The 27,596-nt window shown below is 43.5% G+C and overlaps 1 protein-coding gene across 4 annotated transcripts in view; it reads right to left on the reverse strand.

Annotated features, from left to right (window-relative positions):
- FBXL7 (F-box and leucine rich repeat protein 7) overlaps positions 1-27,596 on the reverse strand; it is a 337,214-nt gene that overhangs the window by 14,558 nt on the left and 295,060 nt on the right. For 2 of the 4 annotated variants that reach the window (XM_084619056.1, XM_084619057.1), the window contains 2 exons: positions 25,987-26,068; positions 2,145-2,756 (listed from right to left, as the gene is read on the reverse strand). In XM_084619056.1, coding sequence (XP_084475182.1) covers positions 2,145-2,756; positions 25,987-26,068 — 694 coding nt within the window. The remainder of the gene's footprint in view (positions 1-2,144; positions 2,757-25,986; positions 26,069-27,596) is intronic. The other 2 variants (XR_014710221.1, XM_084619055.1) reach the window with 1 other exon arrangement.

Genomic DNA, 27,596 nt, shown 5'->3' on the forward strand with positions numbered 1-27,596 from the left:
GACTTTGTGGAGGGAGACAGAGTGTGTGAGGTAATATCTTTTATAGGACCAACTTCTGTTGGTGAGAGAGACAAGCATTCCAGCTTGCACAGAGCTCTTCAGGTCTGTGAAAGTTACTCAGAGTATCACAGCTAAAGACAAGGTTTGAACAGATTGTTTAGCATAAGTAGTTAAGACATATTTCAAGGGACCAATCAAGGTGAAGTGGCCCATTAACACCCTTCCAGTCATAAAGAGGAAAGGGGGATGGAGAGCAGCTGGGGGGTTGTTAGTGGGTTATAGATTGCTGTAACAAGCCATAAATCTAGTTTCTCTATTCAATCCATGATTTTTAGCATCTAGCCAAGTTATGAATTTAAGCTCCCATGGACACAGCTACTACCTCTCGTGGGGGTGGATTAACTACACTGACGGAAGAAGCTCTCCCACTGGCATAGTGGCATCTTCAGTGAAGCGCTGCAGCAGCACAGCTGCACCGGTGCAATGTTTCAACTGTAGACCTGCCCTCAGACACTTCTAACCTCCGTACGCAAAGTTCCTCTGGCTAGTCGCTAGTGTTATGTGGATTAAAAATATACATGAACCTTAGTGAAATCTAGCTCCAAATCCAAATTACACAGCAGGCTTTCATCTATATAATGGACCCAACCCAAACTTTGGGATCCAGACACCCCAAACGTTGGAACAGCTTTTATCTGGATTTGGATTTTGCAGCTCAGATCTTGAGCCTGCAGATTGCGTGGAGGAGCATTCACCAGCCCTAGACAACTCCTGTGCTGGGGAAATTTTCCCCTGGATTGTTGCTGCTCCTGTGTGTCACTGGAGTAGTGGCTGAGGATAGGGTGGGGAACAGATTCTTTGTTACTATTTCTTAGTTAGTTTTAATATTTTCCTCTTTATAATTAAAAGTTTTCTCTGCTCCAGCAGTTTATGAGACTGCAGTTCAGTATCTGCAAAGGATGTGTGGCTTCCAGCAAGGCCATTGCCAATAGGCTGTGTGGGTCTGATTCTTTGTTGTCCTGAACCTCTTGCAAACTGAGCCCAACACACTACTATTCTGATCCACTAGCAGCAATGTAAATAACTGCACAATGCGCAGGGCAACGGGGGTCAAGTCCTGTGCTCGTCCACAGGTCAAAAGAATGCCATCCAAGACACCCTGCTACCCTGGAGACAGATTTCATCTGGGAGAAGGGCAGTAACATTCAAATCACCAGTTATAACTCAGAACCCCAGAGTGAAATAAAATCAGAGAGGTTAACGGGCCTGATTTTCCATGGCCACACACCTGGTGGAGTCATTTATACCTATGGAAAGTGAGTGAACTGCCGTTCTGAGGAGGTAGCACTTTACACCATTTGCTCAGCTCCCTCTGCAGTCATTTATGTCTGTGCAATGGGTAAGCAGAACCAGTTAACTTAATTCAGCACTGAACTACACCCAGTGCAGTTGTGGGATCATGCAGAGGGTCTAACTCAGTGCCGAATTTCATCCCAGTGCCTCCACTGAGGCCCATCCTCCAACTCAAGCTCTGATCCATCTATATAATCATTATATAAGGGGAGCAAAATTCCCTATGGTTGACCTCTAATGAGAGCCTCCTGCCTTCAGACAGCACATCTGCTGCTCTAAACCATTGCAACACCACATAGAAGCTAAGAAGCTCCCTAATGTACATTAGTCAAGTCCCAAACAAAATTAGGCAGTGCCTAGATGTCAAAACGTATCCCTAGCTGAGGGTCTTGGCCCTTCCAAACTTCACTGTCCTTAACTCAGGGCCATATAGCTTTCGTGCTCCCAGAAAGCCCAGTTGCTGTGTTACCCACCCTTAAAGAGGGTGTAGTGTGCACTCCCCACTCTAGAGGGCCAGCTGTGCTGGCTGGTTCAGAGGGAGGGTTGCCGCAACAACTCCTGCAGCACAAAGACTGCAACTAACCCTATGCATTGACACAGTGTGATGAGGAGTATTAACACCCAGATAGGTAAGGCAGAAGGGGAAGGAGGAGGGGCTTGTCTTCTCGGTGCAGCTATAGGGGCCAGATTATGCCCTTCCCCTCCGTGCCTTATCTCCCCCTTTTCACTTCTTCACAGGATTGTCCTGTCTCTCTCAACCCAGACTATATTATTTAAATACTTTCACTTACCTGACACATCCAGGTGCTCCAGGTTTGGACACAGTGACACTACATCAAAGACTGCTTCATTGGAGATGTTGTAACAGCCCGACACCTCTAGCCTCCTCAGCTCTGGACAGCACTGGGCAATGGTGTAGAGTCCTCTGTCTGTGAGCCGCCTGCAGCCACTAACAATTACCGTCTCCAACATGAGACATACATTTGGCGTGTCCTGACAAAGCCTCCGGGTCAGCACTTTAAGAGCTCTGTCTACGTTGATTGTCTCGCCTGTCAGGCGAATAGTCCTCCAAAGCCGTGGGTCCCAGGCAAGGTTATACCAGCGGCGACACACTCGTGCACAACGGCACAACTGGTTGGTAGGCAGGAAAGAGAAAATTTGGATCATGGAGTGGTCTGGGAGACGGTCTATGTTGGCCTGTTCTTTCTGCTGTCTGGACGCCAGCCGAATGAGGGGATGAGTAAGGCGGGTTGGAGGAGGTGAATGGACCATAGCAACTGTCTCCCCGGTGACTGAGGATGAAGAAGTGGAAGATCCTCGGCCATTCTGGAAGCCGTGAGAATTCTGTGGACATATTAGTGCTGGGCTGGGCGTGCTGAGTGTCCGCATGCTCAGGTCGGAATCTGAAAGATAACAAAGCACAGAACAGTGTTCATTTATAGCATTCAATTGCAATTACAGTGTTTCTTTTGAAAAATAAATTGACCCTGATTTTTAGGCAGGCTTGTCCCATCTACCAATATTGCAGACAAGAAATTGTGAGCATGATTAATGGCTTTCTGAGACACATTGTGATTTGCAGGTACAGACAAGGTCACTAGTTAGACATCTAAATGCAATACATCAGCAACACTGGATGCCATTTAAATGTAGCCCATGGTGTATGATCCCTCCTCTCCCACACAACAATAAAACTCACATTCTGGTGTTCTGAACTGTAAAAAATAATTGAACACACACACACTTGCCAATCTTTCACTGCTGGCTGGAGCTGTGTGGCACTTGGTAGTTTCAATTCACAGGGATTCATTTCCTTCAGTGTTGGTTCATGTAGTTTCACATCTCCTGAGCATTGCTTTACGTTTCCATTTGGTTCAAAACTTGAAAATCAGAGCTGGCAAGTTTCACTGTACTGGGGGCCAGAAACCAGGAATTTTGACTGCAAGTTCTTTTCTTCCTTTATGTTGTTTCATGGAAGGAGAGCACTGTGTCCCAAGTTAAGTGCATTGGGTGACAGCACTGGCCCACCTGCATGCTCTGATAGGGTTGTAGGTGCCCTGCAGGCAAGTAAATGGCACTTGAGAGCATTGATTACATAACTGTTTCACTGCTCTGAGCTCTAAGGATTTCAGTATGTGTAAGACTCTGCTCGCCTGCCTGTTATCAACACATGCTGAAGAGAGTCTTCAGTTCTTCAAAGGTTTGTTTAAAAAATGTAACTTTCTCCCTCCAGAACTTGCGGCTAGAATTTTCAAGCTTGCACGTGTAAAATTTGGTGCCTAATTTCATGTTTAGGCATCTACATGAAACAGTTAGAAATGCTGATCATCCTGCTGAAGTCAATGGGAGTTTTGACTGCTCAACACCTTTGAAAATCCAGTCACTTAATTAAGTGCCAAAGTATGAATGGGGAGGGGCTAACTTTAGGCCTCTGAGTTTGAAAATTTTGTCCTTTCATTTTATGGGTGCCCTTTTTGCTTGCTATGCCCTCTTAAATCATTTGCAATAATGGAAGTTCCAGATGTGTCTCCTGAATAGAGTATACCCCCTACACCTAAACTTGATATTCTTCATCTTCAGATCTGCTCCCCACTGCTGGTGCGGAAGCCTTCACCTACACACCTACATCCCCAAGAGTAGTTCAGAATGAGATCACAGGATTGTGTTCTAGCTCAGACATGAGAGCCAGGAGAGCTATTATTATGCTATTGAACCCATAACGAAATTTTCTACTAGACTGGAATTCTTCCGGCAGCTTAGTGGCACATTTTACAGCAGTATTTCAGGACCACTGTTCATTGCATACCGATGAGGGGGAAGAAAAAGCAGGTGAGTCCCAGAGCTTTTTGCCAGTAAAAACTTCGAGAGCCTTGATGAAGTGAGCTGTAGCTCACGAAAGTTTATGCTCAAATAAATTTGTTAGTCTCTAAGGTGCCACAAGTACTCCTTTTCTTTTCACTTGAGTGTAATCTCTAATGAAGCACTTCACTGGAATCACATACCCTCCATTCTTTACAGTATTCTAGGGAGGGACTTAAAGAATTATCTAAACCCACAGCAACTTTCTAAAACATCTACTCTCCAATATTTACTAAGTGCTGGCCTACAGTTTGAGTCACTCTGAGATAGGATTTAATGACAGTGTGACATCTGTAAATACAATTCCAAAAGGGCAACTTAATGCACACATGGCAATTTTCAACAGTTTCTCTCCAACTAGATAATTGGCTACTTTATACAGGCACTTTTTTCAATGCGCTGTTCTTTACAGCCCTGGAATACATATTTACATTTTGGTGACCTTAGAAAGTCAAAATTTACAAAGCAGCCCTGCACTTTCCCCCTTTGATTACCAATGCTTTTGAGCAAGATGCTTTTTATTATAGCCTTGTTCAGAGCCCAAGGATTGTTTGCTGCCATAAGAAAAATGAAGTTTCTTAATGGTCATAAAAAATCTCAGAGGAAGGCTGGGCCAGCAGCAGAGCTATAAAAGCTGACATGAAGTGGGGGGAGAAGTGGGTGTGCACTTTGGGGGAATTTTCTTCGTCCATTAGGGAGCTCTGTTTTATTTCAAAAGTTTTTGGTTTTTATTTCCTTCCTAATTAATTTATAAGTTGTAGGGAAAATATGTAAATAGAGATTAACCAAATCAAAATCTAGTGTCTGAACACCCATGTGTTAGTGAGGATGTCTAATCCCTGAATTTTAGTCAGTTAGACACAGAGGATCCATTCGGGATCGAACCAACACATGACATCCCCAAATATGTGATCACTGAAGTCTAGCTTCTCTCTCTACATTTCCAATGTGCCCCTATTCTGATAAGACGACTCAGCCAAGATAGTCAGGGACACAACATCACACTCCGTGGGTGTCCCTAACCCTTCAAGTGCCAGAAGCTGGGACTGAATGACAAGGGATGGATTGCTTGAAATTGCCCTGTTCTGTTCACTCCTTCTGAAGCACCTGACAGTGGCCACTGTCTAGAAGACTAGTGGCTGGCTAGATGGACCATTTGGTCTGCCCCAGTAGGAACACCACCAACAGCCTTGAATTGTTTCTTTCTATGTCCCACAGAAATCTAGTCTCCAAGGAATTGTCATGTTCCCTTCTGCTCCTCTTGCGGCTCTGCAAATACTGCAGGATCAGGTGCTCCATACTTGCAATGCTCATAGCAATAGTGCGGGCTGTGCAGGCTCCGGGCTTCTGTGAGAGATGGTGGACAGCGAGGAGGAACATGCGAGTTTACAGGGATTTTGAAAAGAGGTGTGAAATATTATGGGATGCAGATGAAGTTATGGGATGGAGAACACTGAATTAGGGCAGGTTGACCTCCATGTTCCCAATCCCCCCTGTGCGACTCATTTTGGTCCCATGAGGCATTGCAAAAACTTCCCAAAACACACTGTGTTGGATGATGACGAGTTGCACAATGGGATACATACCCACAGTGCATTACCCTCTGCACTCTGATACAAGCACTCCTGGTGAGGACACACACCTCTGACAGAAGAAGAATAGTGTTCACACGCACAAGCGATGTAATAACTCCGGTGGCTGCATGCTGACGTAACTTAGACCAACATAATGTTGTAGTGTAGACATGACTTAAGTTTCAGAGTTTCAACTGCCAGACAAATAAGGATGCTCAATGTTACTTTGAGCTAACTCAGTGTTACTTTAGGTGCAGTTACTGCATGACATCTTTAGTTCTCTTTATGGGGAGTTTCATCCTAGGTGCTTATATGTATAATGGGCAAGCCAATAGCTACTTTTTCCATAACAATAACAATACAACCTCTATTTTAAGGGCTTGTCTACATGGGAAAGTTTTACCATTTATACCAGTATAATTAAAATAGATATGCGCTACCTCTGATTGAATTCCAGAATGAGAGTTGCTTTTTTTTGCTTTAGTTTAAACCCCTTTCCAAGTGACATAAACTACATTGAAAAAAGCACTCTTATACTGGAATAAAAGTGTCCACATGAGGAGTCATCCTGCTATAACTCTCTGGGTTAAAATTCACACCTTAGGGCTCATCTAAGATAAATTGGTATAAGGCAAGATTTTTTCATTCATAAACTGCTCTAAATATATTAATTGTTTGCACTTTCTTTCACCAACAGCAGTTGGTCCAACAAAAGATCTTATCTCACTCACCTTGTCTCTCTAAATATATGAAGAGCTGATCCAGCTGTGCATTCCTTGCACAACCAGAATCAGATAGTTAATGTCAAATGGCACCGAAAGTGAAGTAATTGCTATAGTTTTTATTAAGCAAATACATTTTTCCTTCTGAGAATGCATTTGTGAAAAGCTGGAACTAATTCCCCTCCCCCCTTTGTCCCTTGCCACTTGGCAAGCTTGATTTTTATTCCCATATTTTGAACAGAGCTAAAAATACCATGGCTGTTGTTAGTTAAAACACAACAGTAATCTACATAAAAATCTACACAAAAAAACATCTTCAGCAGCTCTAGGAGTGAGTTTGTTAGTTTGTCATTGCTTCAAAGCCACTTAGATAAGATTTGTGTGGCATCTAGCTACCTAGGGCCAATGCTGCATTCCTTGCATACATAAAGTTCTCACTAACATCAGTAGGAGTTTGGGGTTTGCAGAGAAAGCTGGATCAGGTCCTTAGTGGCTACCATTGTGTTTCTGATTCTTGTACTTTTGGGAGACGAAGTAATGGATTAAAAAACAAATCTAAGAATTTGGAATAAGGATTCACCTTTTAAGATTGTAACAGACGAGCAACTTCTGGACATAAAATTTTGGGAGGGATGCATTTTCAAAGTATCTCCAGTTTGTTCATGTGGATCATACCCAAAACTTTAAGTGAACCTGCAGGCTCATGCAAATTAAACTAAGCCGGATGCAGACCAGAAGGAAGAGAATGTTTGTGTCTTAGCAATATTGAACGATGGAAAGATGTGATCACATGGTTGTGCAACTGAGATGAATTTTATCCCAGTTGGCTGCAAACAGTATTCTGCAGCAAACATTCAGCTTCCCCAAGAACGGATCCTCCAGCATATTTTCCACTTTTCCTCATCAGAAAATCATACTGTGTGAAATGTAGTGTTTTCTTCCAGGATCAAATCCTGCCTCCTTTGAAATACAACATACTCAGTGAAGTTATGGGGACTGTTGAATAATGTGGCCCTCAAAACTTTAATACTGAGAGAGGAGATTAGTGGAAAGGAGTAAGCTAAACAGTGAAAGATGGAAAGGCTGAAGGAGGCTTAAAGCTAAGGGTCAAGCCACAGTTAAAATTGTTGTGCTCCACCCTAAACACTGTGATATTTAGATGCAAAGAATTATTTTAGTTGACTTTGGCTTAGTCTAAATGCCTTCCTTGAAATAGGCCTAGGGTTTAGTAAACATAGGATTAACCTCTAATTCTGGAAAAAAAGAGCCCTCCAGATTCGGGTATGGTAATGCAGATGCCCAGAGCAAGGATCTCTAAATAAAGGTAGAGGAAGGTATGAAAGTGAGTTCCATGTGAGACAAACAGCCCAACTTCTTGTGGTCTGACTGGAGGAAGACTATTTTGGCTTATTTGGTCCAGCTGCTTCCTGTAGCCCACAGGTGACCTGGGTGGTTTCACAGCAACGGTGACATGCAGAACAGAAATGTTGACCTGTGTAATGTCTGTATTTTAATGCGGTAATTGAGTGGATTGGTTTAATCTCCAGGCACCATCTTTCCTACTATTCACATAAATGTATGTGCCAGGCCTGTAAGGCAGACGATAAAGGGGAATGAGGAACAATACTGGAGAAATAATACCTACAATGGAAAAAATATATACATCCTTATTCTGCGAAGCAGCTCTTCAGGTTTTTATACTATGACCATCACCAGGGTAGCTGAGCACCTGAACCACAACTATAAGAGACTACATCTGAGGCTACTGACCAAGTAAGGTGTTTCCAAGCTTCTAACTAAAGGTATTCACCTCCTGCCTGACACTACTACAAACACCTGCAATTTGTGAGGCGTAGCTGTAACTGAAAGCTAAATCGGGGGCACATGCTCTATATCAGATCAGATCTATTTATATTGCAGTTTCCTGAGTTTATTTTCCTTTTCAGTTCTGAAAGTGATCCATCACACCTGCTAGTAGGCTGCAAAGTATTCTCCTTTTAGCTAGCAAACACCATATTTTTCTGGTTGTTGTTTCTTTCCCCCTTCCTTCTGAAATGTGGCCAAATTGCAAAAGCCTTTCAGAATAGAGATTTTTTCTGGTAGCAGAGCAGGTCTCTAGAGACTTTGTACAAGCTATGAGACACCATAATTTTTCCAAATTTTAACTCTTTGTCTCCAGCCTCAAAACCATGCAATACCACCCCTACCCCTTCTAGCCAAAGAATTATACAGGACTGTTTTAAGAGTCTTTAAAGCCACCCTGAATGAGATGAAGGAGTCATGGTTAATGTTAAAAGTTCCTTCTTCACGAGAGAAGCATGCTACCTAAATTTCCAACACGGGGATTAAGAGACCATAATAAAATTTGACTCTCCAGTATGGCAGGTCAGGGTATCACTCGAGTCTGACTGGTACACAAGAGCCTAGAGCAAATTGCAGCTTAAGCATTATAATTCAGAGATGTAGGACCCCGAAACTCTAGAAAAGACCCTCCATCTTCAAACCCTCAGCCAGGCCACAGGGTCTGGTTTACTAGGCTGAGGGTCTGAAGATGGAGCTCCTTTTCTAGAGTTCTGCTTCTCTCTCAAAAACTGCTCAAAGTGCTGAGAACCTCCTGTGAGGCACCCTCTGGCCATGTCTGCCTTTGGGAGTAGCACCAGTTCAGCACTGGTGGCCAGCAATTGATGTAGCTCATCAAGTGCTAAGTGCAGACAAGGACAAGCTGTGGCTTGGACCAACTGAGCGTGAGCAGAGGAAAGTCTCTGCTAGTTCAGTTGATCCATGTGTGTCGTCATATATATTTAGCAGTCAGCACTGGTGCAGTGTCATTGATTGCTGACCACAGAATACTTTGGGGGTACACAGTGGAAATTGAGGGTGCTCGGCACCTTTCATGATATATTCTGAACCTTCTGGAATCGGGCCCTTAGTCCTCAACTCACCCTCTTCATTATGTGTATTTGGCAATTACAACATACAAAGAAGCCCACAAGGATTTGCATATCAGTGATCCTCCCTTTTAACATAAGGGCTAAAGTATCTCTTGTTAAAGCCCCTCAGGTTGAAGGCATGTGTTGTCCTGACCAATGAACTCAACTACTAGAAATCTGCTTGGGTCGACAAGTTACCTTTTTTTTTGCTAAGAGACAGAAATCTCCAATATATCCGAGCTCATTCAGATGTATTTGTCTCTTCGTTTCATTTTTTATATACAAACTGCACAATGGTGGGTTTAAAAATGAAAAGAAAGTGAAGGAACCTTAATGCTTTGAAAAAGGGCTGTATTGACAACCATGGAGATAGACATGTTCATTTGTCAACCCACCCCCCAAAAAAGGTGTAGGTGCAAGCAGTTTGAACGCCAGTTTCCTAACATGCCGCATTAGACTAACAGTATCCTGTATCTGCGTGGATTTCCGCAGCTCCCCAACCTTCTAGAAGCCATGACATGTAATTTCAAGTTTATTTACTTTATGTTACATCAAGTATTAAATGAGTGCAATTAAAAATAACTCATTGTGATGTTAATTTATCAAAACTGTATACAGATTTTTCTTCTATTCTTGTCTTAACTGATTTTTGCTATTGCGATGTCATTCAATAAAAATTAATATTAGAAACAAAGGAACGTTTCCACAAACAGGGTACATATCACTTAAAAAAATTGAAAAAACATTGTTATCTAAATATCCATATCTCAGCCTATTATTTTTCATGTCAATTTTAATCCACACTGGAGCTACAACTGTATCAAACCCCACCACAAGAGGTTTGCTGGAATCTGTAGATGTTACATATGTCGAAAGGTTTAGTATTACCAACCCATGGAGTCATCTTAACAAGTAGGTGTAAACTGCTGGCATACGGCATCAGCCTTTGAAATAAAGACAAGTTTGAGGATCCTGATAAAATAAAACGCAGAGGTTTCTTTTCCTTACTGAGCCAGAGACAGAGGAAAAGATCCTCCATTCAGAATAACTTTACTCACCAATATCTCTAGCCCGCCAGAAATTAAAAGCAAAGTAATTACCCTCTTCGAACAGCATGCATATGACAGCACTTGGAACTACTGCACTATAGTTCTGAGCTTGATTGTAAAAGGTGCTAAGCACCTCCAGGGATGACTTTCATTCCGTTCCCATTGACCGCAGTGGGAAATGAAGACTCTTAGTGCTGCTTTACAAGATCAGTCTTCACTGCAAAGTTAACTCAAGTTAAAACTTGAGTGTTGCACCGAACTTGCATCCTGTTCACAGACAGGACTCCTTAACTTCAGTGTGATAGTGCTGGTAATCAAGTTAGCTGACCCATCTGGGGGAATAGGTTAAAACTCAAGTGAGCACAACCGAGCTGTTAACAAAACAACTCTGCAGCGTGGATGCAGGCTACTGCACTTGAGTGCTGCTACTCCTCAAATGGCTTCACATTATTCCTACCATGGGGCCAAACAAGTTCTCCCACAATTCATAGTATACATTCATAACGCATCTCACGTTACTACAGTGCAAAGAATTATGGGATTTGCCCTTATACATCTTAGTGCCCCACATGAGTGAGTGCAGCCAGTGAGGACACAGCAACTCAAGTATTATTTCACAGTGTAGACAATTCCAGTTAACTCTGCAGTGAAGGCCTACCCTCAGCAGCTGATCAGGACTGTACATTTGAAAATGTAGGAGACTCAAAAATTAAAGCTTGTGAAAGGTGCCAAGATGACAACCTTCATGATTACTTAACAGAACGGGCCCAACACCATCCACAGCAGTACAAGTTTCCCCACACAACCCTGGCAAAATGTTTTAGCTCTGTTCTGGACGGGATACTTCCTGGGGTAAAAGGGTGGTTCAAGTCTCTGGTCTTTTGGTTACCATTTGGGCCTTGGATGCTCTGCTGTGAATGGCAATTGTGGCATTTTATTTTATTTGTAGCAACCAGTCTACTAGAAATTTCAGCCTAATCACTATTTTATAGAGCTCTCACTGCCATAGTATTTGAGCATTTAACGATCATCAAAACTTTTCATGGAGGCCATTGAACAGTCTTCAGATGGTACTGGCTTTTAGTCAGTGTTCACTTGCTTTGGATTTAAACCAGTGACCCCAAGATGAAAGGCTCTGTAGCCATTAATAATCCAATAAGCCATCCAATCTCTTCTCTTGGGAACCTTGCAGAAAAGAATGCTTTCAGAGTAGCAGCCGTGTTAGTCTGTATCTGCAAATAGAAAAGGAGGACTTGTGGCACCTTAGAGACTAACAAATTTATTTGAGCATAAGCTTTCGTGAGCTACAGCTCACTTCATCGGACGCCTGGGTGCCACAAGTACTCCTTTTCTTTTTGCAGAAAAGAACACACTCTAGATAAATTTGAGACAATCCAGAGAGGGAGGATAAAGGAATGATAAAAAGATTAGGGTATATGAACCAAGTTGAAAGGCTAAGAAAATGTACCATGTGCAGCTTGATGGAAAGGTGATTAAAAAGAACTGTGCTAACTCACATTATTGCTTCAAATATTTGTAGATATGAGGTAGGGGAGGGATTATTTACAATGCTTGAAAATGGAGATAACAAGCAGCAACAAGTTTCAAATTAAAAGTTACATTTTAAAATGATCAGCAGTATGAGCAACTTGGCAAAGGCATGATCTACCTAAAGAGGGAATTGGGGTGGGATGTCTAGAGCTGTTTAGCAGGCAGCTTGATAAAACAAATGAGGAACCAGTCTAGGAGGAAAATCCTGCTGTTTAGAAAAGATGACCCAAGAAGTCTTTCCCATGCTTTGTCATCAACAAAAGACTACTATTTTTCTGCCAGCCTAGCTTTCTGTCAGAGAGTACACACAAAGCTTTTATGATTTTTTTTTTAAATGCAACTCTTTGTTGAAAAATGTTGGCACATAAACATTTAGGATGTAGGAAAAACAAGGGGCAGGAATAAGGTAATCAAACTATGTACCCAAAGGAACACTGATACCATGAACCAGATTCTCCCCCAATGGTGCTATGCCAGTGTACACCTGCTCAAAATCTGATCCATTGTTTCCCCATCTAGTTTGCATAAATATTTATTTTAAGCTAGAAAGTGATACATTGGTTATAGCTTTCCAAGATCAGTAGAGTACCTTTCAGAATGGACTTCTATAACCTCTGTAATCAGATCGTATTTCAAAGATGTCTAAAATGATTCCCCTCTAGAGTATACAGAATTCACTCCAGAGCACAAGGCTCACACAAGGTCACACACACTGAAAGACCCAAGTAAAATGCTACAAGATGACCTCTGCACTTGTGTGAATTTTACCTAATTTTCCCCCCCCACTTTGGCTGGAGTGTGCTGAACTTGATAATTCTTGTATAAATAACAATGATAAAAATATGGCTGGGAGATCATTTATCCAATGGTTGTATGTTTGACCAATTCTGAACTGGTTCACAGAAACTTTTGAGTGACACGTTCTGTTGCATTGTTCTTCGGGCTGTGGGGCCATTTCATTGCTGTGTAGACTTCCAGCCTGGAGCCTGGGACCTCACACCGCACAGGGTCCTAGAACCAGACTCTAGCTAGTGCTGAAGCTTTCTGGTTATACAAGAACAGACCACCGCTCCTGACTCTTTGGTGACCACAGTCATAGAGCAAGGTCAGCCAAGTAGTACAACAAAGGGGACTTTCTATACAATTCAACAAGGTTCACTGTACAAAGCATGGAGAAAATGGGTTTTAAAGAGGGACTTAAAAGTGAAGGAGACAGGGGCCTAGTACAGGAACTCTCACTCTTTCGTCGCGTGGACTCTAGAGGGACACTAGAGGGATGTGGACCCCCCCATGCTCGCTCTCTCTCATTCACAATTGCACAACCTACCTCCCCTCCAAGTCACAATCACATAACATCCCTGTGGCAACTAAAGTGATAGTTTACAGAGAAAAGTAACATAAGAAAATAGTGTATTTTTAGCAGCTTTTAATGTATTTGGAAACAAGGAGGAGAGCAAGTACCATGTGAACATAAAGTAAAACAGTCACAATTTTAGTTCATCCAATGAGGAGATTAAAAATAGTTTACATTAGGAGATATTTCAGAGACCCACAGTGACTTCATATTTTCCAAACTCCTGATTTACAAGTTGTCCAATCCTGCAGGGTGCTAAGTACTTCCTGAAAGGTACAGAGCAACTTTCACTGCCATTGGCTAATGGAAGTTGAGCACCCTCAGCATCCAGCAGGATCAGAACTTCTGAGTCTATGTTAAGTCTGCAATTTTTACTGTATTGGTACAGTCTCATTGCTGTATTCTATTTACGGCAAGAGTCATATTTTGCTAACACTTTTGATAATTGCCTGTAAAGTATACCTCATTTTACCCTGCTGAATTAGATTCCACAAATGCCAAGTCTGTGTCTATTTATAGCATAGGCCAAGTTCCCAGGAAGCATGTAGCATATACAGTAACATAACACAGAAAAAGCACCAGTAAGTGAACTCCTGTGTTAAGTTTCAGAGTAGCCGCCCTGTTAGTCTGTATCTGCAAAAAGAACAGGAGTACTTGTGGCACCTTAGACACGAACAAATTTATTAAAGCATAAGCTTTCGTGGGCTACAGCCCACTTCATCGAATGCATAGAATGGAACATACAGTAAGAAGATATATATTTATACATACAGAGAAGGTGGAAGTTGCCATACAAACCGTAAGAGGCTAATTAATTAAGATGAGCTATTATGTTAAGGAAAGAAGAGAGGCTCCTAAATCTGGTCCATTATTATTAAAAGTGGTTTCAGTTGCATTTACTCATTCCCTCATCTTTAATTCAGTTTAGATAACATCCAGTTCAAATGCCAGATGGTGACAATATCTTTTTGTGTATAAGACACCATTTTGGAAATTATTATTGCAGTCTGGAGGGAACTGGGCAATTCGGGGAGGGGGGGTTGATAGAGAAACGTGGAATCTTTCACCATTTAAAATCACATCTAATTTGAAAGTAACACCTTTCACTTGCTACCTCCTGGCTGTTCCTTAGCCTATGTGAGCAGGTATCTGCATCACAAACCACCATCACTAATAGGAATGCCGGTTGACAGTCTCAGCAAAAACCAAGGAAAGAGTAACCAAACAGTCCAAAGCATCACCCTTCCACTGTTGGTGAGGAAATGCACCGAAGCTTACATGCTACAGAGGACCTTGCAGCTCCATGGTGTTGAATTTCTTGGGCCTGATTCTGATCTCACACCAGTGTAATTCAGAGGCTTTCAAATTTTAAGATGATTCAGCTCCATGGACTTAGTGAGAGAACAGACTTAGGTCTTTTGTGAACCTTTACCTATTCAATTGCACATTACAGTATGGTAAAATGGAACACTTTAAAATGAATTGGAAGCTGGGAAATGAGGTGTCAAAGAGTTGCCTGGAAATCTTTGGACTTGTCTACTAACAATACTGGTTTAGAAACACAGTTAAAGTGATACAACACATTTGTATGGACACAGTTATACCAGTATTAAGGTTTTCATACCAGTATAGTTTATTCCTGTCCATGCTGGTCTTGCATAGGCTGGTGCAGAATACTAATGGGAGGGCAGACTGGGATAAGTACCTCCATAGAGGCAGATTATTTGAGCTTTATGTTGGTTAAATGGCTTTTGCACTTATTGAATAATATTTTCCCCTTAAGGAAAATGGCTATTTGTGGGTAGTTAGCCTCGCCAACTTTTGTAGTTGTAGTTAAAGTCAACCAGGCTTTAATATTGCATTGCCTCTCTGTTTATTTCTACAGTTGTCTCTATTGCCTCACTACCTTTAAAGAACATAAGCTTGTATTCCCAAATGATCTCGTTTTCTACAAGCCAGCTAGACACCATCTGAAAAGCACGTGATAAGAAAATGCTTCAGGAGGCAGGATGGATAAAATGGTTAAAAAGACTTTAAGTTAAATACAGTTTTTAATAAACCTATTTAAAATTAATTTTGAAATTGGCAACCTAAGCTTACTATAATATAATAAAATCATTTAAATTAAAAACAAAAATTAATATTAAGCAGTACTTATTTGCTGCCAAGGTTTAAAGTAAGTCAAACCCCTGAACTGGTGGAATTCACTGGCTAAGCACCTGGCTAAGTTTGAGTTTGAGACCAGTAGCTGCTTTTGCAGGAGCAGAATTTTTTTTTCTTCATTTTAGTTAAGAACATAACATAAGAATGGCCATTCTGAGTCAGACTAATGGTCCATCTAGCTCAGTATTCTGTCTTCTGACAGTGGCCAATGCCAGATGCTTGAGAGGGAATGAACAGAACAGGGCAATGATTGAGTGATCGATCCTCTGTTGTCCACTCCCAGCTTCTGGCAGTTAGAGGCGAGGGACACCCAGAGCATGGGGTTGCAACCCTGACCATTGTGGCTAATAGCCATTGATGGACCTATCCTCCATGAACTTATCTAATTCTTTCTTGAACCTCATTATAGTTTTGGCCTTCACACCATAACCTATAATGCTCCACAGGTTGACTGAGTGTTGTGTGAAGAAGTACTTCCTTTTGTTTATTTTAAACCTGCTACCTATTAATTTCATTGGATGACCCTTGGTTCTTGTATTATGAGTAAATAGCACTTCCTTATTCACTTTCTCCACACCAGTCATGATTTTATAGACCTCTATCATATTCCCCCTCTTTTCCAAGCTGAAAGTCCCAGTCTTTAATCTCTCCTTATATGGAAGCTATTCCATACCCTTAATAATTTTTGTTGCCCTTTTCTGTACCTTTTCCAATTCTAATATATTTTTTTGAGGTGGGGGTGACCAGAACTTCATGCAGTATTCAAGGTGGAGGTGCACCATGGATTTATATAGTCACATTACATTTTCTGAGTGGTTTAGTTCAATGACTAGTTCATTCAAAGTTTAGAAACCAATTAGGAGTTGAAAAAGTAGAAAAACTTGTTTTCCTCTTCCAATCTATGACTAAAACTAGGTGTGAGAGAATGAGATCTGCTAATTTTAAAATCCTGAAGGACATGGTGACCAGAAATCATCAGTTCAATTCACTAACTATAGATAATATTTCTTTAATAAATCAGAGACTTTTAAATGCAAAACATGCTTTGGTAAACTTGGATACATTTTTCTTTGTATTTTCAGCACAGTTAAATTAAATTAAATTAAAGTACTATTTTTGTGCGTTTAATTGGATTTGAATTTCCATCCAAATAGAGCTTGACACAAATCACATGTATAAAAATGAATAATCTAGTAAATAAGAAATGCATCCATCACCATTTTCTAAAATAAAAAAACAACAACTATGAATCTGAATAAGTAAGCTAATTAAGTACTAATTAAGCTAGCAAGTACTTAAATAAATGCGTATGGAAACTGTCTATCCATCTGGTTAGCAAAAAGAAGCACCAAATTGGTGTAAAGGCTGTATTTAGTTGCAAATCAACATATTTTAATGGTTACCAACCAAAGAGATGCAACTTTTCTTTAGGAAGATAATTAAAAAGTACAAACGCAAACACAATTAAAATCAATTATTTAAATCAATATTTCCTGGTTGCTGATTTAAATTATTATTCAAATTGGTGATTTAAATCGCTTTGATTTAAATGCATCCACCTTGTCCAGAAGTACCCAGAAAGTGAATTCTGCCTCAGCACACCTCAGCTCATATGTAGAACTAGCCCTGACCAGACACGACCCTGGATACATACTTGAGCAGTTGATACCCATGTTGCCTCCGCTGTACTGCTATTATTACTGGACCTAGCATTGATCTATGTAGAACAAAGCTAGCTCAGGATTATTTAAAGCTTTACATTTTTTAGATTACTTTGGTTTGGTTATATTCAAATCCAGAGGGATGAAGATCCTTCTGTCACCAGCACTGATTTTAGTATTCTGGGTAGTGCACACACACACTGGGGGTGCATGTGTGCCTTCTGTACATCACCTAAGTATCATAAAATCATTGCGAGCACTGGTACCAAGGCAGGCAAATCTAAGCCAGTGGTTCTCAACCAGGGATATACGTACTTCTGGGGGGTACTCAGAGGTCTTCCAGGGGGTACATCAATTCATCTAGATCAGTGGTTTTCAAACTTTTTTTCTGGAGACCTAATTGAAGAAAGTTGTTGATGCCCACGACCCAGTGGAGCTGGGGATGAGGGGTTTGGGATGTGGGAGGGGGCTCAGGGCTGAGGCAGAGGGTTGGGGTGCAGGGGTGAGGGCTGTGGGGTGGGGCTGGGAATGAGGGGTTCAGAGTGTGGAAGGCGGCTCAGGGCTGGGGCAGGGGGTTGGGGTGCAGACGGGGGTCAGGGCTCTGGGCCGGGGGTGCGGGCTCTGGGCTGGGGATCAGGGCACAGGCTTACCTCCAGCGGCTCCTGGTCAGCCGTGCAGCGGGGGTGCTAAGGCAGGCCTCCCACCTGTCCTGGCACCACAGACTGTGCTGTGCCCCAAAAGCGGCCAGCAGGACTAGCTCCTAGGCGGAGGTGTGCAAGAGGCTCCGCATGGCTCTTTCCTGCAGGCACCGCCGCCCCCCAGCTCCCACTGGCTGGTTTCCAGCCAATCGGAATGCACGTGGAGCCCTGTGGCCCCCCTGCCTACGAACCGGACCTGCTGCTGACTGCTGCTGGGGTGCAGCGCAGTGTCAGAATAGGTAGGGACTACTAGATTTTACTGGCCAGCCACTAGAGTCCCTGGATGCTAAGCAAGACAACCCAGTGCCTTGCATTCCCCGACCCAGTACTGGGTTGTGACCTGAACTTTGAAAACTACTAATCTAGATATCTGCCTAGTTTTACAACAGGCTACATAAAAAGCACCAGCGAAGTCAGTACAAACTAAAATATCATACATACAATGACTTGTTTAGACTGCTCTATAGACTATATGTAAGCGGGGGAATAGTCCAGCTATTGTGGGGAACTTTCCTGGCTTCTGCACTACCCCAGTGAAGTGGGCTAACGAAAGGATCTGAGTCCTCGCTCCCACTTCCGTTACCCAGTGGCCTCCCTGCCCTTGAGGACTCCCCTTCCACTCTCCTGTCTGGCAGAGTCCTCGTAACCCCAACAAGGCTGGGCCCAGAATTCCTGGGGGGCTTGACCCCCAAACCTGCTGTGGTCACCTAGGACGGGGGCTAGGGTGTCCCCACTCCGGGGTACTCTCTCTGCACTGGGCACTTCTCTGACCCACTGACCATTACATACAAGTTAAAGCAAATGCAAGTTATTTAATCAACAATTAATTTTAAAAAGAATAAGGGAAAATGGGAAAAGTGAAAGGAAACACATCAACCCGCTCTGTGGCGGGGAACATCACAAACGGTGTCTCTGGAATGTCCGGGCAGTTCACAGTCTGTTCCTTGTAAGTCCCAGGCCTTCTTCTCAGGCCCTGGCTGTGCTGCAGGGATGCTGTGGGTTGGACACTTGCTCTGGTGGTGGCCACACGCTCTCAGGCTCTAAGTGGTAGGACCCTTCATCCCAGTGTCGCCCCCGCCCTGTCGGGGTTACGATCCAAGCCTGGCCTGCAGAGCCTCTTGGCTGAGGTGTCTCCCTGTGCTGGGCCTGCTGCCCAGGGTCCCTCTCGCTCTCCCCAGCTGCTCACCGCACCCAGCTCCAGAGTGCTCCAGCCCCAGCTGCACCACTGTCTCTGCACTGCTGCTGCTGCTCTGCCTCCAGCTCCCTGGGCTGCTTCTTTGGCCCCTCTGGCTCTGGATGCTGCAGCTCTGCTCCCAGGACAGGTCTGCTCTCTCTGGGCTGTGCCTCTGGCTTTGGGGCTGCAGATCTGCTCCCAGGACAGGGTCTGCTCTCTCTGGGCTGCTTTTCTGGTCCCTCTGGATCTGGCACAGCATTTGGGGCTCTATATGCTGCAGTGTTGAGTACTTGCAATTGACTTCAGTTGCTCAGTGCTCTAAAATCAGGGTCTTTGTGCTCAGATACCACACAGGTTGATGGAATACATATACCGACAGAATACTGTGATTAAAGACAGCCAAAAATGACTCAGGCAGCATTGTCAGCTTTTAGAATTTTATGATAAGTCTCATGACATTTGGTGTTGTTCCTAAATCCCTGGTGCCTAGAGTCATATGAATGCATGAAAATCTCAGCTTTCATTTTTAGCAATGCTCCTAGCCCAGAGGGCACGTAGAAAGAACCCAAAATAGGCTTAAAAAATTTCATGTGTCTGGGAGGCAGGGGCACCTTTTAGGTGTGTGTGTGTGTGGGGGGTCCCCTGCCACACTCCAGGCTTCATAGTGCATGTTAAAGCTAAAATTAAAACTTACCTTTTTGCCCTATGCTGGTAATTTGGTTGTAGTACACCTGTATGAATTATTATTGAATATATAGAAAATAATCACAATAAATGTTCTCTAAATAGCCTGATTTTTATATTTTATCCTTCAAAAAAATCCAAGAACTTCCAGGGGCCTAAGTGACACCAGACCCCTGCTGAAAGTTGCCACCCCACACTGAAATCTGTAACAGCACCCCTTTTGGGAGATTCTTAGTCATCATTTTTGAACGCTTGGAGTTTATGATAGTGAATTAGCATCTACATAATTTTATAAAAAATTAGGGTGACCACATATCCTGTTTTTAAAGGGACAGTCCTATATTTAAGCCCTCCTGCAGGTGTCCCGACTTTTTCTTAAAAACAGGCATATTGTCCCATATTATCTGTCTCTTCCCATCAGTACTGGTGCGTCCTGCTGCTGACCAGATCCCAGCTTGCTAGCTGCCTGCCCACCAATGCAGCCCCCTGGTCCCTCAGTGCAGCCCCCGCTGTGTGCCAGCTCTCAGCCATCAGGGCCCTGTCCCCCGTCCTGTTTCTGGCCGGCACTCCCTGTGCGCTGCGAGCTGTGGTGACTGGTGCCCACCCATCAGCCCTTTACGTGCTCCCCCCTCACTGTCCTCTTCTTGCTTTGCCCCTCCCCCACAGCTCCTCCACATCCCTCTAGGTGGGGCATGTCCCGCTCCCAGCACTGTGCAGAGAACCAGCCCCTAGTTGGAGTGCTCAGCTCACCAACAGCCTGGCTGGCAGGCTCCTTCCTTCCCCCACTGCCTCTGGCTGGGCCGCGCTCCAGGAAAGCCCAAGATCCTCTGGCCCAGGGCACTGGTCAGGAGGAGCCAACCCCTGCACGTGCCAAAGCCCTGTGCAGTGCTGGCATGGGGTAGCCTCTCTGCCCCCCAGCTAAGCTCTGACGTGGCAGGGAGGAAGGGATTTCCAGCCTGTTCGGGCCCCAGCCCTGCAGGCTCAACAGCAGTCCCCTGGGCAGGGGCTTAGCACCCTCTTCACCTGCCCCCCACACCCTAGGTCCTTCCTCCAGGGAGTGCGGGGCTGCTCCGTCCTCTAGGCCCCCTTCCCTCCTGAGCCACCTCTCTGGTTGTGTTTGCTGAAGCACCTGCAGTAGGGTTCCCTGGGCCCTGGTGCACAATGCTACCTTAGGGCTTAACCGTTTCCTGACCGCGCTGTAGATGGCCGCTCAATTATGTCGGTGGCCAGCAGAAGCCTGTAGGTGTTGGCTGCCTTTCGACACTGTGCAGGCAGGAAGGGACAAGCTGCTTCTAGCCACAGGAGAGTGGGGAAGGGATAAGCTCTGGAAAGACAGGGGCCAGGTCATCCCTTCCCCCTGCCCTCCTCCCCTGCAGCTGGAAGCAGCTCCCATCCCTTCTCTCCTGCATAGCGCCGAAAGGATGTTCCAGGCCACATTAAGAACAGCCATACTGGGTCAGACCAAAGGTCCATCTAGCCCAGTATCCTGTTTTCCGACAGCAACCAATGCAAGGTGCCCCAGATGGAATGCACAGAACAGGCAATCATCAAGTGAGCCATTCCCTGTTGCCCATTCCCAGCTTCTGGGAAACAAAGGCTACGGACACCATCCCTGACCATCCTGGCTAATAGCCATTGATGGACCTATCCTCCATGAATTTATCTAGTCCTCTTTTGAATCCTGCTATAGTCTTGGCCTTCACAACATCCTTCACAAAGGTTGACTGTGCATTGTGAGAAGAAATACTTTTTTGTTTGTTTTAAACCTGCTGCCTATTAATTTCATTTGGTGACCCCTAGTTCATGTGTTATAAGTAAATAGCACTTCCTTATTTACTTTCTCCACACCAGTCATGATTTTATAGGCCTCTATCATAATAATCTCTTTTCCAAGCTGAAAAGTCCCAATCTTATTAATCTCTCCTCATAGGAAAGCCATTCCATACCCCTAATAATTTTTGTTGTCCTTTTCTGAACCTTTTCCAATTCCAATATATCTTTTTTGAGATAGGGTGACCAGATCTGCATGCAGTATTCAAGATGTGGGTGTCCCATGGATTTATATAGTGGCAATATGATGTTGTCTATCTTACTATCTATCCCTTTCTTAATGATTCCCAACATTCTGTTTGCTTTTTTGACTGCCGCTGCACATTGAATGGATGTTTTCACAGAACTATCCACAATGACTCCAAGATTTCTTTCTTGAGTGGTAACAACTAATTTAGACCCCATCATTTAATATGAATAGTTGGGATTATATTTTCCAATGTGCATTACTTTGCATTTATCAACGTTGAATTTCATCTGCTATTTTGTTGCCCAGTCACCCAGTTTTGAGATGCTTTTGAAGCTCTTCGCAGTCTGCCTGGGTCTTAAATAGCTTTAGTAATTTTGTATCATCTGCAAATTTTGCCACCTCACTGTTTACCCCTTTTTCCAGATCATTTATGAATATGTTGAATAGGACTGGTCCCAGAACAGACCCCTCAGGGACACCACTATTTACCTCTCTCCATTCTGAAAACAGACCATTTATACCTACCCTTTGTTCCCTATCTTTTAACCAATTACCAGTCCATGAGAGGACCTTCCTTCTTATCCCGTGGCAGCTTACTTTGTGTAAAAGCCTTTGGTGAGGGACCTGGTCAAAGGCTATCTGAAAATCTAAGTACACTATATCTACTGGATCCCCTTGGTCCACATGCTTGTTGACCCCCTCAAAGAATTCTAGTAGACTGATGAGGCATGATTTTCCTTTACAAAAACCATGTTGACTCTTCCCCAACAAATTATGTTCATCTATGTGTCTGACAATTTTGTTCTTTACTATTGCTTCAACCAGTTTGCCAGGTACTGAAGTCAAGTTTCCTGGCCTGTAATTGCCGGGATTACCTCTGGAGCCCTTTTTAAAAATTGGCGTCACATTAGCTATCCTCCAGTCATTTGGTAGAGAAGCTGATACAAATGATAGGTTACAGACTACCATTAGTAGTTCTGCAATTTCACATTTGAGTTCCTTCAGAACTCTTGGGTGAATACCATCTGGTCCTGGTGACTTATTACTGTATAGTTTATCAATTTGTTCCAAAATCTCCTTTAATGACACCTCAATCTGAGACAGTTCCATTCTGGTGAGAACCCTGGCAGAAATCTGGGAAGGGGAGGCATGTGACCCTGCGTGCCCCTCCGACACGTGTTGCCTTGGGAAGACACGGTGCCAGGTACCAGGCCTCGAGCATGGAGAGTGCTGGGCAGGGAAGGTTGGTCGGTCACCCCCCGTGTGAGAGAGGTGTACCGGAATGTGTGTATGGCACCTCTCCCTGTGAGAGCCCTAAAGACTTAAAGATAAGAACGTAAATAAAAAGAATCCAACTACACAGTATTTCTTTTTAACAGGGGCTCAGTCAACTTGATGTTAATTTGAACATTTGTACTGCATAGTTCTGACTGATTTAGGGTTGCCAACTGTCTAATCACACAAACCCAAACGCCCTTGCCCCGCCCTTTCCCTGAGGCCCCACCCCATTCACTCCATCCCCCCTCCCTCCATTGCTCGCTCACTCTCCCTGACACTCATTCACTCACAGGCTGGGGCAGGCGGTTGGGGTGCGGGAGGAGGTGTGAGGTCTGGACTTGGGCCGAGTGGTTCAGAGTATGGGAGAGGGCTCTGGGTTGAGCCTGGGGCAGGAGGTTTGGGTGCAAGCTCTGAGAGGGAGGTTGGGGTGCAGGAGGGGGCTCCGGGCTGGGGTAAGAGATTGTGGTTCAGGAGGGGGTGTGGGGTACAGGCTTCAGGGAAGTGGCTTAGGTGTGGGTCAGGGGACTGGAGTGCAGGGGCAGAGCCTACCTTAGCCCTGCTGGGATACTGACTGGGAGCCACCCGAGATAAGCAGGGCCAAGTGGCTCTGCGTACTGCCCTCTCCATGTGCTGCTCCCGGAAGTGGGCGGCACATCCCTGAGGTCCCGGGGGTGTGCACGGGGCTCCGTGTGCTGCCCACCCTCTCTCCCCCTCGGCAGCCACAGGGATGTGTTGGCCGCTTCTGTAAGTGGCGAGGGGCCAGGGCAGGCACGGAGCCTGCCTTAGCTGTGCTGTGCCGTCAGACTTTTAGCAGCCTAAAATCTTCCAGTTTGGCTTCAATAGCCTCCGGGAGATGGGGCCTGATTCCAGGAGACTCCCAGCAAAACTTAGAGGGTTGGCAACCCTAGATTGATTGCCGTTGAACTCACTTGACCACAAGTAATTTTACGCCGTGTCCTGTATTCAGCATAGGGAAATATGGTCACCCTATATAAAATACACACAGCATTTTAGCAAATCAGCTTTACCCCTTTCACTGTTTCATTGTAAAGTTACCTAAAATGTTTCTGAGCAACAATTTGCCTTTAGCAATAGACTGCCTTGTAGAGTTCCCAAACCTCAGTCTGAGTCAGAGGCATTTTTCTTGGGGTCAGGCCATTTTTAAGCTCAGTTAATGTTAAGTCCTAAAAACTATCACAGACTAACCCAGCCCACATTTTTTTAAACAAGCATTAGACATATTTACAATGAAGAAGCACTTATATAGTTTTCATTGCAGCACTCCTCAATACTGCTCTGCTCATTGGTGCAATACAAAATTAGGGCAGGTTTCAGAGTAGCAGCTGTGATAGTCTGAATCCGCAAAAAGAAAAGGAGTACTTGTGGCACCTTAAAGACGAACAAATTTATTTGAGCATAAGCTTTCGTGAGCTACAGCTCATTTCATCAGATGCATTCAGTGGAAAATACAGTGGGGAGATTTATATACACAGAGAACATGAAACAATGGGTGTTACCATACACACTGTAATGAGAGTGATCAGGTAAGGTGAGCTATTACCAGCGGGGGGGGGGGGGGGGGGAGTAGACGGAAACCTTTTGTAGTGATAATCAAGGTGGGCCATTTCCAGCAGTTGACAAGAGTCTGAGGAACAGCGGGAGGGGGAGGGTAGGGGGGTAGGGAATAAATATGGGGAAATAGTTTTACTTTGTGTAATGACCCATCCATTCCCAGTCTTTATTCAAGCCTAAGTTAATTCTATCCAGTTTGCAAATTAATTCTAATTCAGCAGTCTCTCGTTGGAGTCTGTTTTTGAAGATTTTTTGTTGAAGAATTGCCACTTTTAGGTCTGTAATCAAGTGACCAAAGAGATTGAAGTGTTCTCCAACTGGTTTTTGAATGTTATAATTCTTGACGTCTGATTTGTGTCCATTTATTCTTTTACGTAGAGACTGTCCAGTTTCGCCAATGTACATGGCAGAGGGGCATTGCTGGCACATGATGGCATATATCACATTGGTAGATGTGCAGGTGAACGAGCCTCTGATAGTGTGGCTGATGTTATTAGGCCCTATGATGGTGTCCCCTGAATAGATATGTGGACACAGTTGGCAACGGGCTTTGTTGCAAGGATAGGTTCCTGGGTTAGTGGTTCTGTTGTGTGGTGTGTGGTTGCTGGTGAGTATTTGCTTCAGGTTGGGGGGCAGTCTGTAAGCAAGGACTGGCCTGTTTCCCAAGATCTGTAAAATTAGGGCCGTTTACTATGGTATGGTACATTAATCGGGGATGATAGGCTGCTAAATAATAAAACTTCTAATGGATTCCAAAATACTTATACCTTGTTAAAATAAATCCAAGCTACATAAAGAACCACTTCTAGCTGAGCCACAGATCCTCTGACCCGCAATCAGGTGAAAGCTCCCTAATTCAGACACTTGGTAATGATGCTCTTTATGCTTCCAAGGGCCTTGCTTGGGGCCTCAGCTGCAGTAATTTGTGTAATGCATACACAGCAAGTTCAGCCACCACATGGACTCTGCTAATTGGTCAATAACACTTTTCTTCTTCAAAAGGATTTCCAAACATTCACTAATTAATTCTCCCAATACCCTCGTGAAGCAGGTGGCTTAACCTTTATATTATAGATGAAAAAAACAATGCAGCTACATGAATTGACCTGTCCTAAACCACAGAGATAGTGTGTCCAGACCACTAAATTACACTCTTTGGCAACTGGCCATCAGTTAGTAGATATAACACTAATTTATATTTTAAAAAATGACATGAACAAAGTATTGTTATTTATTATACATAATTTTAGGGATGACCCTTAAGTGTGAACAACACGCACAGAAGATCAGACGTTACACATAATAGCAACACCCACATCTGCCCTTCCATAAGCCAGTTTGTACCTTTTGCTTTTTGTCTCTCCGTAACTACGCCTGCCACTATGACTTCCTCTTGAGAAATTCCCAGAGCCAGCTCCTTTGTCTGCTATAAACACAAGGAGCGAAATGTCAGCTAGAATGTAAACTTGGCGGAGGCTCACAAAATACACAACCAAACAATTCAAGGCCTTGTTGAGACCAGCCCTTTTACTGCACGCAACCATAACCTTGACCAGACCGCCCTATTTATATGGCTTCCCAAGTATATAAACTATTGCTGTTAAATTATGAGTATCCTACGTTTATGAGAGCAATTAGTCTGTTTGTTTAGAAAAGCTATTTGTCTGTCTCCTGTATTTTAAATGCTTCCCCTCCTTCTTTTGCCCAAAGCAAAACAAAATAATGTTTGGATTTTTAATTGAGGGTGGGCTACATCCAAAGTTCACTTAATGCAAGGAAATCTCTATTACATTCAAAATTATTGGGGGATGATAAACTTTCATTAGAACTGGAATGTTCCTTTATGATGAAAGATTATAATAAAGCATGTGTGTTTCAGGCATACATAAGGGTTTTATTTTTAAACCTCTTTATCCAAGTTCATTAAGAGAGATTGTTTTGTTCGGAAATATTGTATTAAAAACCATGCAAAGTGTATGACAGAAACCAGAATGCTTTTTATTTGAGGGGTGGGTTGGTGGTGATAGTCTGGAGGTAGAGATGTATGACTGGAAATGTATCCCTTTAAACTGAATTTTGCAGTCAGTTGGAGGAAGGGATGGAATAAAGGGAGCACAAGACTTTTGGTGGGATGGATTAAAACCCATTTTCAAAAGGAGAAATAAGCCTCTCTAATGTTGCTCTACTGTATGTTACTGCTCATGGTGGCAAATGCATCTGAAGGCTATTACTGGGATATCTATCATCCACTCTGCCTGTCTTTTTGGCTAGTCTTCGCAGCCAGGAATAAAAATATGCAAATCCTGGTGCAACAGACACAGACTTCCACTACATATTGCAAAAACAAGATCCTAGATACCAGCAGTATTATTTCTACAACTCGGAGCCTTAAGCACTTGTTTGAAAAGTTGCGTGGCTGGCAGCCAACATGCTATTTACTTCTAAGAGTGCAGTTCATTCTCCCTTAGAGGGACTAGCATCCCAAGCCCCCTGCTTTAGGGGACCCCCAGATTAAGTCTTACATCTTCAATTTCACAAAAAAGAAAGCTTACAAGGCAAATTCAGCAGCCGGGAAAGTTAAGAGAATAAAGTTACCCTTCTCAGCACCTTTGCTTTGCTATTCTGTGTTATCGAGTCTCTCCTCTTTCATATGCATGTAGCTCTGGTTAGTGTGGATGAAAGTTCTACATTCTCATCACTATATATGCCCTTGTAGAGGAGACCTATTGCAACACTTACAAGCATATGATCCTGCAGAGGGTCTCAGAAAGGACAAATTACGAGTAGTGGAGCGGCCATCTTGGAAAAAGGAAAAACTAGAGGGGAGTTTTTAAAACCAGAATTGCATAGTTCAATCAATAAATACAAGGAAATACATAGATAGCTGGTATTATGAGAGCTGTGATACAGACAGAGACTCTCTAGTCAGTATTGGGACAAAGAATGTAAACACA

Source organism: Lepidochelys olivacea, assembly GCF_965140295.1.
Source record: "Lepidochelys olivacea isolate rLepOli2 genome assembly, chromosome: 2".
Taxonomy (NCBI): Eukaryota; Metazoa; Chordata; order Testudines; family Cheloniidae; genus Lepidochelys; species Lepidochelys olivacea.